The sequence below is a fragment of the Lycium ferocissimum genome, chromosome 3, assembly GCF_029784015.1.
Source record: "Lycium ferocissimum isolate CSIRO_LF1 chromosome 3, AGI_CSIRO_Lferr_CH_V1, whole genome shotgun sequence".
Classification (NCBI taxonomy): Eukaryota; Viridiplantae; Streptophyta; class Magnoliopsida; order Solanales; family Solanaceae; genus Lycium; species Lycium ferocissimum.
The window spans coordinates 2,980,880-2,995,315 of record NC_081344.1 but is presented as its reverse complement, the minus strand read 5'-3'; the positions used below and the strand labels follow the sequence as shown (position 1 = coordinate 2,995,315).

General features: G+C 34.4%; 3 protein-coding genes across 3 annotated transcripts; 2 read left to right on the top strand and 1 right to left on the bottom strand.

Annotated features, from left to right (window-relative positions):
* The first annotated feature begins 80 nt into the window (after nt 1-80).
* LOC132049267 (probable L-type lectin-domain containing receptor kinase S.5) lies at nt 81-3,745 on the top strand. Its single transcript, XM_059440014.1, is given in 3 exon segments — nt 81-1,994; nt 1,996-2,591; nt 2,805-3,745. Coding segments are annotated over 3 exon segments (2,040 nt in total). The 5' UTR covers nt 81-1,241; the 3' UTR covers nt 3,496-3,745.
* A 3,759-nt stretch (nt 3,746-7,504) lies between these two features.
* LOC132050758 (E3 ubiquitin ligase BIG BROTHER-related-like) lies at nt 7,505-8,386 on the top strand. Its single transcript, XM_059442122.1, has one exon. The coding sequence runs from the start codon at nt 7,505-7,507 to the stop codon at nt 8,384-8,386; it is 882 nt and encodes a 293-aa protein (XP_059298105.1).
* A 556-nt stretch (nt 8,387-8,942) lies between these two features.
* On the bottom strand, nt 8,943-12,766 carry LOC132049266 (actin-66). Its single transcript, XM_059440013.1, has 5 exons — nt 12,587-12,766; nt 11,277-11,348; nt 10,791-11,184; nt 9,589-10,202; nt 8,943-9,304 (listed from the first exon to the last, which is right to left on the bottom strand). The coding sequence occupies exons 2-5, from the start codon at nt 11,334-11,336 to the stop codon at nt 9,239-9,241; spliced, it is 1,134 nt and encodes a 377-aa protein (XP_059295996.1). The 5' UTR covers nt 11,337-11,348; nt 12,587-12,766; the 3' UTR covers nt 8,943-9,238.
* Between the last annotated feature and the right edge of the window lie 1,670 nt (nt 12,767-14,436).

Sequence of the window (14,436 nt, the reverse complement as noted above, 5' to 3'; positions counted from 1 at the left end):
ATGATGTGTGGTTCTAAACTATGAGTCAAGATTATTTTGTCTTTTAACTTTAGGCTATTGGCGACTATTCTACTGTTGAAAAGGAATAGGTGTCATTTTCATGACACAAGGAGATTGGTGCCTAATTCAATATACTAAGATTTTTAACCATAAGAATATATAATAAAAGAACACATGAAGTTCAGCTTAGCCTCTGGAGACTGAACAGGGGTGAGTTTATTTTATAGTTTATTAGTAGATAGATCTGTCAGAGAAGTATATTAGCAGTTTCTACTAATTAAACTAATGATTTTACAAGTTATACCAGAAAACGTAGATCCTTATCCCAGTATTGACCTAGGAGATGCTTGAAAAAGCGTCAGTCTTTACATATTCGTTTATATAATATGACGAATTCCTCTAGTTAGACTTTTCTCAAGCTATAACGTCAAATATCAGAACTCAATCCTTGTCAGGTCGACCCTTTTGGTTAGAGAAAAAATGCACTCGGAATTTATGTTAAGTTAGACAATTTAACTATGAGGGAATCAAAAATAAATGTGAAACTCTTTTAAAAAGAAACTTTTTCCTTTGAATTGGGGGGATCGGAACGGGATAACGAAAATCAAATTCACACCTATGGAGTGAGAGTCTTCCATTGATACTAATAAACTACTATAAATGTTGATTGTCAAAGTGAAAATATATAAATGTTACTTGATCATGATTAAGTGATAAACGTTCAAGTGCAAGACACATATTTCATTCGTTTGCAAGTTTTGGTTGCATGAACAAAATTCCATCTAGAAGTACATTTTTTCAATTTCTTGGTTTATTATACCATCACATAAAATGCAAAAGGAGAGAATACTTTGTACATGACCCCCTCTCTCCCTGTCTCTCTCTCTCTGTGGAAGAATGTTAGTACTTGATAAAGAAGGCTCTTTGAAAAAACTAAAAACAAACATGCCACTAACAACAAGCTTAAAAGAATATTAAGAAATTAATGGAAACACCTGGGAAGTTGCTTCTTCATTCAAGTCAAACCTTTTGATCATATCACTTATAGAAACTTTCCCCATAAATTGAGAAATGTTCATCTCCCTTATTTCAACTGAGAGTTTATCATTTCCTTCTTAATTCAGTTTTTCAAATACATTTTCAAGTACAAATTTTCACTACAAATCTACCATTATTTTCCCTCTTGAGGCCAAAAAATAAAAAAAAATAAAAAATATACCTTTATTGTGATATATGTTGATATGTATCATCTAGGCAAGATTAGTTACTTAACTTTCCCTATTCATCTTTTGTTCATAGTCATACTTCTCTTGGAAGTATTTTTGGATCTTAGAGTGGATTGTCTAAGTTTCACCTACCCAAGTTTCACCAAAGAAAACGAAAATGATTTCATCACTACTGATCATTCCTACATAGCCTTTAATGCTATCCAAGTAACTGGCGATGCTCGTGGAGCTTCCATTACAAATTTGTCTGGAAGAATATGGTATTCACAGCCTTTGAATCTATGGAACCGAAAGAAAAACATCACAACATCGTTCAATTCCACGTTCGTGATTAATATCAAACCTGAAAGTGATCCATCAGGTGAAGAATTGGCTTTCATATTGACTAAAGAAAGTGGTCCTGACTCCATCCCAAATAATAGTTATGGACAATGGCTTGGAATTGTGAATGCAAGTACAAATGGATCTTCAACAAGCAACATATTTGCAGTTGAATTCGACACAAGGAAAAGTTACCTTGATGATCTTGATGATAATCATGTTGGCATTGACATAAACAGCATCAACCCTGTCAATCAAGTTTCTTTAACTGATCGCGGTGTTAACCTTTCACGAGCTATTGATGTGATAGCAAGTGTCCGGTACGATGGAGAATCAAAGATCTTGAAGGTTTATACATTCATGACTAATCAAACAGGAGACAATGAGAGAAATCCCATCATTTCCATGCCTCTTGATCTTTCTAGTTTTCTATCCGAGGATGTTTTAAGTGGGATTTTCAGCCTCAACTGGGATATATAATCAGCTGAACTGCATAAAGGCATGGAATTTTACAAGCACAGAAATTGGGAATGATCATAAAGTTAGCCTATTATGGTTGTGGATCTTGATACCAATAATATCAGTTCTGGTTATTTTCTTAGGAGGGGTTTGCTTATATTTCATCTCAAGGAAAAAAAAGGAGAGGATGCAAGTGTTAGACCAAGATGAGAATATAGAGATTCAGATTCAGAATTCAGCTAATGCACCTCAGAGATTCCAGCTGAAGGACTTGAAACGAGCGACCGGGAACTTTGATCCCAAGAATATTCTTGGAAGAGGAGGATGTGGAGTAGTATTCAAAGGGTTATTAGCTGATCATAATAAAGAGGTGGCTGTGAAGAAATTCTTTAAAGATTCAAGTCAAGGAGCAAAAGATCTCATAGCAGAAGTCACAACCATTGGCAATCTCCATCATAAGAACCTTGTCAAATTGATAGGATGGTGCTATGAAAGCAATGAACTCCTAGTGGTTTATGAGTTCATGCCAAATGGAAGCTTAGACAGGTTGATATTTTGCGAAGAAAAAGGAGAAATCAGAGGAAGGTTGAGACTTTCTTTTTTCTTTTTATTTTAATTACAGTCCAGTGCCTTTCAATGATCTAGTTTACAAAATAGCCAGCAAATGTATAGGTTTTTTATGTTTAAGTATAAATATATACATATAATATACATAGTAAGTATATAGGTTCTGTATATTTTTCCTAGCGCCCGTAATTAAGTTTGGCTGACTTAATTTTTTTTTTTTTTCCTCTTAAGGTTGAGACTTAACTGGGAAAGAAGGCATGGCATCATCTGTGGCATAGCTCAAGCACTGGATTATCTGCATAATGGCTGTCAGAAAAGAGTACTTCACAGAGATATAAAAGCTAGCAACATCATGCTCGATTCAGAGTTCAATGCTCAGTTGGGAGATTTCGGATTGGCTAGGACAGTTCAAGTGAACGGAAAAACTCACCATTCGACGAAAGAGATTGCTGGAACTATAGGCTATATGGCTCCAGAGAGTTTCCATATAGGCCGAGCCACGGTTGAAACAGACGTCTTTGCATTTGGAGTGCTCGTTCTTGAAGTTGCTTGTGGTCGAAAACCTGGAAAACAAAACGAGGAGAATGGTTATAGTAACAGAGTTATTGAATGTGTATGGGACATGTACAAGATTGGAAGGATCATTGATGCAATAGATGTTAAATTGGAAAGAGAGTTTGATGAAGAACAAGCTGAATGTGTGTTGATATTGGGATTGGCTTGTTGCCATCCAAATCCTTATGAAAGGCCAAGTATGAAAACTGCTTTGCAGATTCTTACAGGGGAATCAGTTCTGCCAAATATTCCTACTGAGAGACCTGCATTTGTATGGCCAGTTAGAGCTCAGTCGACTAACAAAGCTGCAGGTGATTCTCTACAGGAAGGCCAACTTACACAAATTACAGTTCTCAGTGGCAGATAACAAGGTTCACAAAAACAATTCCTCATTATCAAACTTAAATGCTTTGTCAAAGTAGCAACTCTTTAGGAGGCAAAACATACTTATGCAAGGCAAGAATGAGTGTTTTTTACTACTTTTCTTCATAGTGTTTTTCTGCATTGTAAATAATTTGCAACACCAAATTCCTCTCCACCCTCTGTTTGGCGTCATTTTGTGCAACAACTTCTCTATTTTAGGAGTGAAAGTGCTTTTTCTTTATTTTGTTACACAAGCTTACTCTCGAAGTGTTTGATTTGAGCAGAACCTCAAAGTTGGAATAACAGAAATGACGCCAAAATTATACTCCAATATTTATCATTTGTGTATGCATTTATTTCAACTTAATAAAGGAATTCAATTATTCAAATGGAAATGTTTCAAAATTGACTGACTTAATATGTTATTCTAAAACAGATTTTGAACTAAATACTACACTCATTTCCCAATTTATGTGGGCCAAATACTTGTGGGTTAGAAAGCACCTCTCAAGATCTATCATTAACTGATATTGCAGAAATTCTTTACACAGTCAGTGTATATGAGTAAAATCTTTGCGTGAATTCACTATCATAAGCAAATCAGACTAATGGATTAATTCACGCATCAGATTCTTGCAAGTAAAATCTGAAAACAAAGGCAGCTACATGACGTACTGCTACATAGCATAAATATTCGGCGGAATAGTCTTGTGAATTCACTATCATTCGCAAATCAGACTAATGTGTTCGTATTTACGAATTTGTCAACCAAAACCCTCTACCCTAAAAAATTGACAAATTCGTAAGAAGTTACAAAAATTTCACTATCAATCACTAGAAAATCCATCATCATCTTGTAAGAAGTTACAAAAATTTCACTATCAATCACTAGAAAATCCATCATCATCTTCATGCTCTGCCACTGTAACAGCCCAGCCTACTAGTGATATTGACCATTTGGGCTTAGGCCTGTACGGCTTTAAAACGTGTCGGTAGGATATAAGGCCTACTTACTTATATACCCAAAGATACCTCTAGTGTATTGCCGAAGTGGGAACTCTTCCAAGGAAACTCTTCCGTACTCCACCAAGAACAGCTTCTCTTGATTGTTCATGCCTGCTACGTCCATTGTTTATTACTGCCAAAGTGCTAGTGCAAAACCTAAAATTGAAAAAATGTAGAAAAATCATACCAAATGACAAGCCAGCAAATAAACAGTAAATTATCTTTCAGTTAAAGGTGTCAATGAATTCAACCAAAAAACAACTTCTTATAGACCAAAGATTCAATCTTTCTATCTTGATGAGATCTACCAAGAGCAGCCCAAATAAATTCAACCGAAAACACAACTTTCTGCGCGCACCTGGACTAATTCCCTAGGGTACGTGCTGCCAGAGGGGAATCCAGGATTTTTAGAACATTGGTGTACTACTAAAAAATAAAGAAGAAAAAAATGCATTCGTGGGAATTGCACCTTGTTCCACTAGGTAAATAACTAGGCTTTTAACCAAGTGCACTATTAGGCCTTTTTGTAGCATGGGTGCCGTTAGGTAATATTAGATCAATTCTAGATATATGTACATAAAATGTCCAGTTTTGCAAAAAGAAAGTAGGTTCACGAGCCCCAAAATTGACACATAAATTCGCCCCAGGAATTGGAATTATTGAAGAAGCTCTTTATACTGGAATTCAATCCTACACATAAGAGCATTCCGAATGCTAAACAGTTTCGGTTCATTTTATTTAGATGTAAAAGATGCTAAAAAAACTTTCTTTCTTTATTCCCACCAAAGACAATATTGATTAAGCTACGTCGCTTGACATATGGGAAGATATCAATTCTCATTCAACTAGAAGCTCATGAATCAAGTTCATATAAACAATAAGGACAACGATAACACCTACAAGAAAAACAAAACGTTTTTATGGTAATATCAGGCACTCCAAACGGTGGATGAACAGAAATCCATTTTTAGTTAAGGGTATCAATGAAAAAAAAAAAAAAAAAAACTACCTAAAGACCAAAGATTCGTCCTTTCCACCTAATAGTCTATTAGTGCAGGCCAAAAGAACAACTAACGAGTAAATAAGCACGAATGAACGGAACAAAAAGAAAGATCTTGATTAGATTAGTTATTTTACACCTTAAAGCTTAATGGTCTTTCCAAAAAGAATGTTATTTTTTATATTTAGAAATAATTTAATTTTATGAGATGGTTTATTATATCTACGACTTATTTTGAATCATAAATTTCCAAAATTCTTCCTATTTTTCTTAATCTCGATACCTAATCAAATAATGCCACATAAATCAGGACGGAGGGAATATTATTTGCCTGAGAAGACTGTCGTAAGGACTCAGGCTAGTATATTTGTTGGATAAATTTCATAGATAATCAGGTAATTATGATTATTTTTTCATCAAAATCATTTAATTATATTTCTTAATATAAAAATCAAAAAAATTCACCCTACTAACACAAAATCTCATTTGCCAAAAAATCCAACTTTCAATAGGTGTACTACTTTTTTACTCTTTTTTTATTTTTAATCCAACAAAAACAAAATTTCTATATTAGATGAGTTTAAATGTAATGATATGATCAATGAAAATTCATATTTACAGTTGATATCGACTCTCTTAGAAATTTTTTATGTATTCTTTTAAGATAGTTTAACGATAAAATTGGAAACAAATTTTTTATAATTTAGAATCTAGAAAAGTTTATATTATGCATGATATATTCAGAACCTAATAATGAACCATACATTTCGACAACAAAGGGTTATGACCTGTAGTCAACTATTATATAATATATAACTTATTCTTGAATCAGACGATCTTTAAATTTCAATTTTCTGTTTATTTCTAAAAAGAAGTATTGTTTTTAAAAAAATTGGTTGTTGTTTTTCTTTTGATCTTACATGGATGAATCTCTAGTTTCCCCATTCATTAAGCCCAAGAGAAATATTATGTTGATAAATGATAATGTGCTTTTTTAAACTCTTCAATATTTTATCACTTGAAATATCTGGTTATACTTTGTCCAAAAGGTGTTGTCAGTGCATCTGTTTACCCATCGTAAACTTATGTGAAAAAATATTAGTGAATATCAATCAAATAGTTAATTTTATTAAAGCAATGACTCGGAGACTATTTAATGTGGCTACTCACTTAGTACATGAAATTTGGTTAATAGGTTGACTAATTTAATTCAGGAAAATCGTTTACAATACACTATCAAAAGTTTCTTTTCTTGTAGGGTTTGAATTCGTAGTTTTTGTTCGGTTTGTATTTAGAATAAGGAAGAAAACTACTGAAAAGGCAACTCATCTTTAGGTTTTCTAGTGAAAATACAAATGATATAATTGAATTTTCTCTCTATTAGATTAAAACTAAGAATAAAATTGTAGTACCCGTCGAATGTCGAATTTTCCAATAGATGTGACTTTTGTGTTGGTAGGGTGAAAATCATACTGTAGAAAATATAGTGAAGTGATTTGGTGGAAAAAAAAATTATAAATAGATGACCATCTATGAAATTTACCTTAAAGATTTCCCTCAACTATAAGGTTTGTTCTAGTTTAGGAAATATTAAATCCTAGTCCTAGTAACAAAAGGATTATGTGAGCACCGCCTGATATTCCTATTTCTAATTGTTTAGGGAATGGTAGTTGCTTAGCAACCTATATATACATTGCCCATACTACTGAATTTATCAAAATCATCTTTGCTCATTCAACTAGTTAATTAGTTTCTCTGTTCGTGGGGTGATTGCTTTCTTGTTTTGCAAAAACCCCAACATCGATTTAGAATTACTACATAGTTTGTTCCTCTGTTTTGTTTTATCATGAGTACGAATTCGCAAAGTCATCACTTTTGGCAAGTAGACCAGAATCATCTTGGCTATTATTGAGCTCCAGCAAATAATCACTACGTTACAAGAAACACTGGTAACCACTTTGCTCCACCTAATTTGCATCATAACTCTTATTTTACTGGTCCCGATCATATGTATTATGGACAGAGTTCGTTTGATCACATTGGGGATCCATATTTATGGAATCGCTATGCTGCAACGACAAATTATGACACAGGGTATTATAATTATTATTATCAGCCAACAAGTGAATACGTTGATGATCATGTCTATGTTGCTACTGATCGGTTTCGTTTTATCGTGAGTACAAATTCACAAAGTCGTCATCTTTCGCAACTAGACCAGCACCATCTTGGTTACCACCAAGCTCCAGAAAATTATCACTATGTTGCAAGAAACATTGGTGATCACTACTTTGTTCCACATAACTTGGATCACAACTCTTCTTTTACTGGTCCTGGACATACATATAATGGACAAAGTTCATTTGATCACATCGATGATCCAAACTTGTGGGATGATGGCTATAGTCAGTCAACAGGTGAATTCATTGATGATGTTTATGTTACAACTGAAAGTGAACTCATTAATGATCCCTACGACACAACTGAAAGTGAATCAAATGATGATGTATATGACACAACTGATGGGAATCAGATTTTAGACACAATACGAGACCTTTATCGCATGAATATCGGCAGTCATCTCAGTGGACAGCCACTTGATTATGGAGCTTTGCTTGATCTTTTGGCTGATATGGAAGGCGACAACGAGGAGGCTGCAGCAGAGGAGATCATAGAAAATTTGATTAAAACAAGAATTCATTGTGGTACTGACGATGCAGAAGAAATGTATGTTATTTGCCAATGTGAATATCAGAATGATGAGACAATTGGCACTCTTGAATGCAGGCATGAGTTTCATGCAGGTTGCATTGAAGAATGGCTGTTGAGTAAGAAAACTTGTCCAATTTGTAGATCATCAGTTTTGCCATCACAGGAACATAGTTTATGAGAATTTTGTCTTAAGTTCCTAGATATTGTTTTTATTGGTTATTGATCGACTCCTTGGTACAATTCTTTTATTCACTTGACATTTTTGCTCATTAAACTTAATAGAATGGAAAAGTGATATATCTATTGTTGATTTACAGTCACAATCTAATACTTACAGGAAGGTTTTACTTCTTCATGTTCTGAAAAACTATAAATAGCCAACTATAAATAGCCAACTACATTTATTAACACTATCCAAATATAGTTTGGCATTGAGACGTAATTGATTTGGTTGGTAACTCGTAAATGGAAAATGAAAAAACTCATCAAGCTGTTAGGTAAAATTATGCCTATCTTGTGTGGAATTAGTAATTCCCTAGATGCATACACTTCGCAAATTTCACTAAATTGCTTCAAGAATCAGATACTATAAGTGAAAGTCTTCGTATAGATTGCTAACTTCAAGGAATTATACTGTAAGTCTGTAACTTAAAGTAGACACGTGTCATGGAGAAGGGGAAATGAAGGATGTTTCTTATTTTTGGATACACAAAAATTGAGACCGAGAGAATATATAAAATGAATCAACAAGCTCTTTATCCATAATTCAAATCACAACATCATTTTTGACATACAACTCTTCTACATAAAAATATTAATGGTAAATTGACTTAAACATGAACTGCTTGCTTTTTTTTTTTTTTTTCAATACCAATGACCAAATATTTGAGATTGACTCAGATGAAGGAACAGAAACAAAAATAATCAAAAGGAAATACAAGTGAGAAGCATATTATATGCAATGAATTGACGCGGTACTGCTCTCGAAATGCAAGTTTGTATATTTCTTCTCTTTCTCAGCATGCTGTATTTAGAAGCATTTTCTGTGAACGATCGAAGGTCCAGATTCATCGTACTCTGCCTTAGCTATCCACATCTGTACTCAAGAGAAAAGAAATCTCGTAAGTAAAATTTCTTGTGCGTCCTTGACAATTCTTCATCACATTCAGTTGAAAGAGCTCAGGCATAGAAAGTAATGGTCAGCGTTTGCTCTCAAATAATTCGCATTCTCAACCATAATAAAGTCACCTAAGCAAGTTGGTTTTTATGCTAAAGTAATCTACTATACTTATCTAGATAGTGAATAAGCTTTAAGATGTGCAACTTTGAAATGAAGCAGACTACAAAAAATAAATAGATCTTCCTGCCGATTTTGCGTACCTGCTGGAATGTGCTGAGGGAGGCCAAAATAGATCCTCCGATCCAGACACTGTACTTCCTCTCAGGCGGGGCAACAACCTTGATCTTCATGCTACTTGGAGCTAATGCTGTAATTTCCTTGCTCATCCTATCAGCAATGCCGGGGAACATTGTGGTACCACCACTGAGGACGATATTTCCATAAAGATCCTTCCTGATATCAACGTCACACTTCATGATGGAATTGTATGTGGTTTCATGAATACCAGCAGCTTCCATTCCGATCATTGATGGTTGGAACAACACTTCTGGGCAGCGGAATCGCTCAGCACCTATGGTGATAACCTGTCCATCAGGAAGCTCATAGCTCTTCTCCACGGATGAGCTGGTCTTTGCTGTTTCAATTTCTTGTTCATAGTCAAGAGCAATGTAAGCCAACTTCTCCTTCACATCCCTGACAATTTCCCGCTCGGCCGTGGTGGTGAAAGAGTAGCCTCGTTCTGTGAGAATCTTCATGAGGTGATCTGTGAGATCACGTCCTGCCAGATCAAGACGCAGGATTGCGTGTGGGAGGGCGTAACCTTCGTAGATGGGAACTGTGTGGCTGACACCATCTCCAGAGTCCAGCACAATACCTGGCATCAAAAAGCACAGTCCATAGTCAGATAAGCTTATATTTAGGAGTGGCAAATGGACAGCTCGAATTGAATATGGACAGGTTGAAAACGGGTTAAACAAAAACGGATAAAATATCCATATTTAACATGGAACAAAAATGGGTTAACCAAAGGAAAATATGGATATCCATATTATCTATGGTTTCTGGAATAGTTAGGTGGGAAAACAAGCTAAAAGCCAAAAAAAAGCTCAGATTCCCAAAAAGCAAGAACACATGAAAAATAATAAGCAGACAAATGAGTATTGATAATACGGATATCCAGATTATCCATCTGGATATCCATTTTTAGTGGATAATATCGGATTGGATGGTTACTTGTGTTTGTTAACCGTTTTGCCAGCCCTACTTACATACTTTAGGTGGTTTTAAATTGAGGAACACAACTAACTTCATAATTTATTTTCACTAATTCTGTTCTCTACCTAACAAAAAGGACTCAACATAATGTTTCAACCAATAGTCAATCTCATACTTCATTGGAGCAGTTGGATTTCAAGCATTCCACAAAAATATATACAAGTAGTTGTGCGAAGACAAAGCTTACCAGTTGTACGTCCACTGGCATAGAGGGAAAGAACGGCCTGAATGGCGACATACATGGCAGGGGCGTTAAAGGTCTCAAACATGATCTGAGTCATCTTTTCTCGATTGGCTTTTGGGTTAAGAGGAGCTTCTGTGAGGAGAACTGGATGCTCTTCTGGAGCCACACGAAGTTCATTGTAAAAGGTATGATGCCAAATCTTCTCCATATCATCCCAGTTGCTAACAATACCGTGTTCAATTGGATACTTCAAAGTCAAAATACCCCTTTTGGATTGAGCCTCATCACCAACATAGGCATCTTTCTGGCCCATGCCAACCATCACACCAGTGTGACGAGGGCGTCCCACAATGCTAGGGAAGACAGCCCTAGGAGCATCATCTCCAGCAAATCCAGCCTAACAATTTTAGGACAAAATTAACAGTCAGTATTTCGGATCAAATAAAGCCAATGTCGTCTTTAATGAATCCAGTGAAATATCGTTGTTACCTTAACCATTCCTGTTCCATTGTCACAGACAAGGGGCTGAATATCCTCACCTTCTGCCATTTTTTATGTGCTCTGGAATAAGATAAACGTTATTGTCATGTTACTGAAATCAAAAGCATAAAAAGATCTCGTGTAATAGTGAAGATCAAACACCACAATAAGTGAAAAATACTAATACTTCTGCCGTCTTTTATGTGCTCGGGAATAAGATATATTACTAAAACCATAAACATATAAAGATCTCGTGTAATATTGAAAATCAAACACCATTATAAGTGAAAAAAATCCTAATACACAAGTTCTGTGGCTAAAAAGTAAATCAAATTCACACGTGTGACAACTAACGCTCATAGCTGAGAATAAAGAAAGGCTTTGACAACAATCTTATATGATCATGGATACACTGCATGTATATTTATGAACGCACAATAAAATTAGTACATATCCAACGTAAATCAGATCTTTCCATTAACTCTCGATACTTTCCTTTTTGATGTGAAAGTAATCTCATTTGAATAATAAAAAAACAACAGAAATGTCAATTGAGGTGCATGCTTAATCAATTGGACATCTTCTAAAGAACAGATTGAAAAGAATTACATCTACCAAAAAGAATGAAAAAAGAAACACCAAACAAAAAAGCAATTAAATAAAATCACATCTAACTTTTGACATTTCAATCAAATGGAAGACCCCCCGTTTGCAGATCCAAGAATCCACCTTCAACAGTAAAACCATTATCCATTTCCAGCACAATAAATCAACAAACCAAAAAGAACAAAATCACAAATACACTACCAAATCAATGATCAAACCAAACAGAGGAAAATGTTGCTTCGACTCTCCAAAAATGATGTCGCACCCGCGTTTGATCCAACAAAAATGCACTATTTTTGGAGAATCCGTCAACACACCCCTCGACATTTTTTATGAGTCCGAACAACATAGATTAGACCCACAGAAGAATTTCTTTAAATTATCAATTGGTGAATATCTACAAACATGTATATTAATAATGAGATGATTTTAAAATCACATACACTACCAAAATAAATGATCAATCCAAAAATAGATGACACCCACAAAATTCTTTCTCCAAAGTATCAATCTTTATTAGGAAATATCCACAAACATTGATTGAGAATGACAAAAAAAATTTAAAAATCACACACACCACCAAACTAAATGATCAAGCCAAAATGATTAAAAAAAAAAAAAATCTCCAAATTATCAATCTTTATTGGAAAACATCCACAAACATGTATAGAGCATGAAAAAAAAAAATCAAGATTCAATAGTAAAGTTTGTACCTTTAATGGATTTCCAAAAATGGTATTGTTGTTGATGGGCTATATTGCTCCCTCGTTCTTGTTTTTGAAAGTGTATGTTAAGTGTTAATAGCAAATGAAATTGAGCCTTAAAATGAGCCTCAAATTTCAATATTCTGTTGAGAGAGGAGGAGTTCGTTGGTTATCATTATATCAACAAGTGAGTGGACCTCATGACAGCATCATTTTCATGGTGGATATAGCTGTCTGACTTTTGCCTTGATTTTTTTTCATGTTAGGACAGATTTACCCCTACCATTTTTTATTTAACTCCAAGACCAATCATTTAAATCCTATTTAATGATTAATTTTGGAGGTTTCAATTCGTCAAAATTAGTTAGTTCAGAAAAGAATAACATACTTCTATATCTGGAAATAATTAATTTTACGCTTGTATTTACTATTATTGAGAAGCTTAATTTTTATGGTCACGTCACGCGGATGTTATGTATGATAAAGCTACAAAAGTCTTTATTTCTTTATTTTATACCATTTAAATTATTTCACTTAAGTTGGGAAGCATCATAAATTTGGGAACACTTCATATAATTGTTGTATGTAGGATAGAAAAAAAAATTGGAAAGTGGAGACCTCATTGAGAAAAAAAAACGTGACTTTTATTGATTTGCTTTTGTTTTAAAATATGACATAATTAATTTGATTTGATAAATAAAAAATCCAAATCAAACCAACTTATATACACCCCTAATAAAAACTATTGGTGCAACATAAGACTTGTATTAAACTTAATGTCTTTAGATCATATAATTCAAACACCATAATATCAATTATCGACTAGTATTAATGTTATCATTCCTTTAGCCATAGCCTATTGTAAATAACTCTACCCTCGCGAGCCCACTTATGATATTACACTGAGTCCTGATACGTTGTCATTAAGATTTTATTATCACTATTGCTCTAAAGGGACAAATGATTAAGATGGTAAACATTGAGATAAAATTATGTATAACCTTCCATATTGTCTCTAATGCTTTCTATTATACACTGGGACAAAAGAAAAACGCATGATTAAGATGCTAAACATTGAGATAAAATTATGTATAACCTTCCATATTGTCAGCAAGTTTTGAGTTGTATCCTTGTGAGTTGTGACTTTATTATTATACATTGGTGTCGAAAATTAAGAAAAACGCATGGGACATAATTGTCCAATTAGTATAGACAAAAGGGCAAATTTGACATGTGAAGGGTGCCCCAGCATTTTTTTTCATAATATATGCTTTAATTATTTTTTCTAGCTCCGGCGATTTTAACTGTCAGTACCATCGTGGGGTAGGTGAGCATAATAATGACACATTGTGGGGGACGATTAGGAAAAGGAATCAGGAAGGGAATGCTCCTGCCACTAAGGATCATGGTAAGATTAACGTGATTATTTTGACCCAAAAAAAAAAAAGATTAACGTGATTATTTCATCCTTAATAAAAAAAAAAAATCGAGTTCAAGTTTTAAGCATGTATGGGGAGCGTTTTTTCGTTTAATCTTACGGGGCACGAATTCATATTTGTTTAAGATCCAATGTGGATACTGATCACCAAGGGCGAATATGGCCTTTCGGCTACAGATATATATAGAGAGAGAGAAAGAAAGAGATTTATAAAAAATTTAACAAATCAAAGGATAGCTTGGTGCACAAAGCATTCCGAGTTAACAAGTTCAGGGAAGGATCGCACCTCAAAAGGTCTGATATAGACAGTCTACCCTAATGCAAGCATTAATGGCTGCTTCCACGCCTCAAACGCATTGCCTAAAGGTCACACGGAGCTAATTTTACCGTTTCTACTCCCTTGCAAGTTTTTTGACAAATA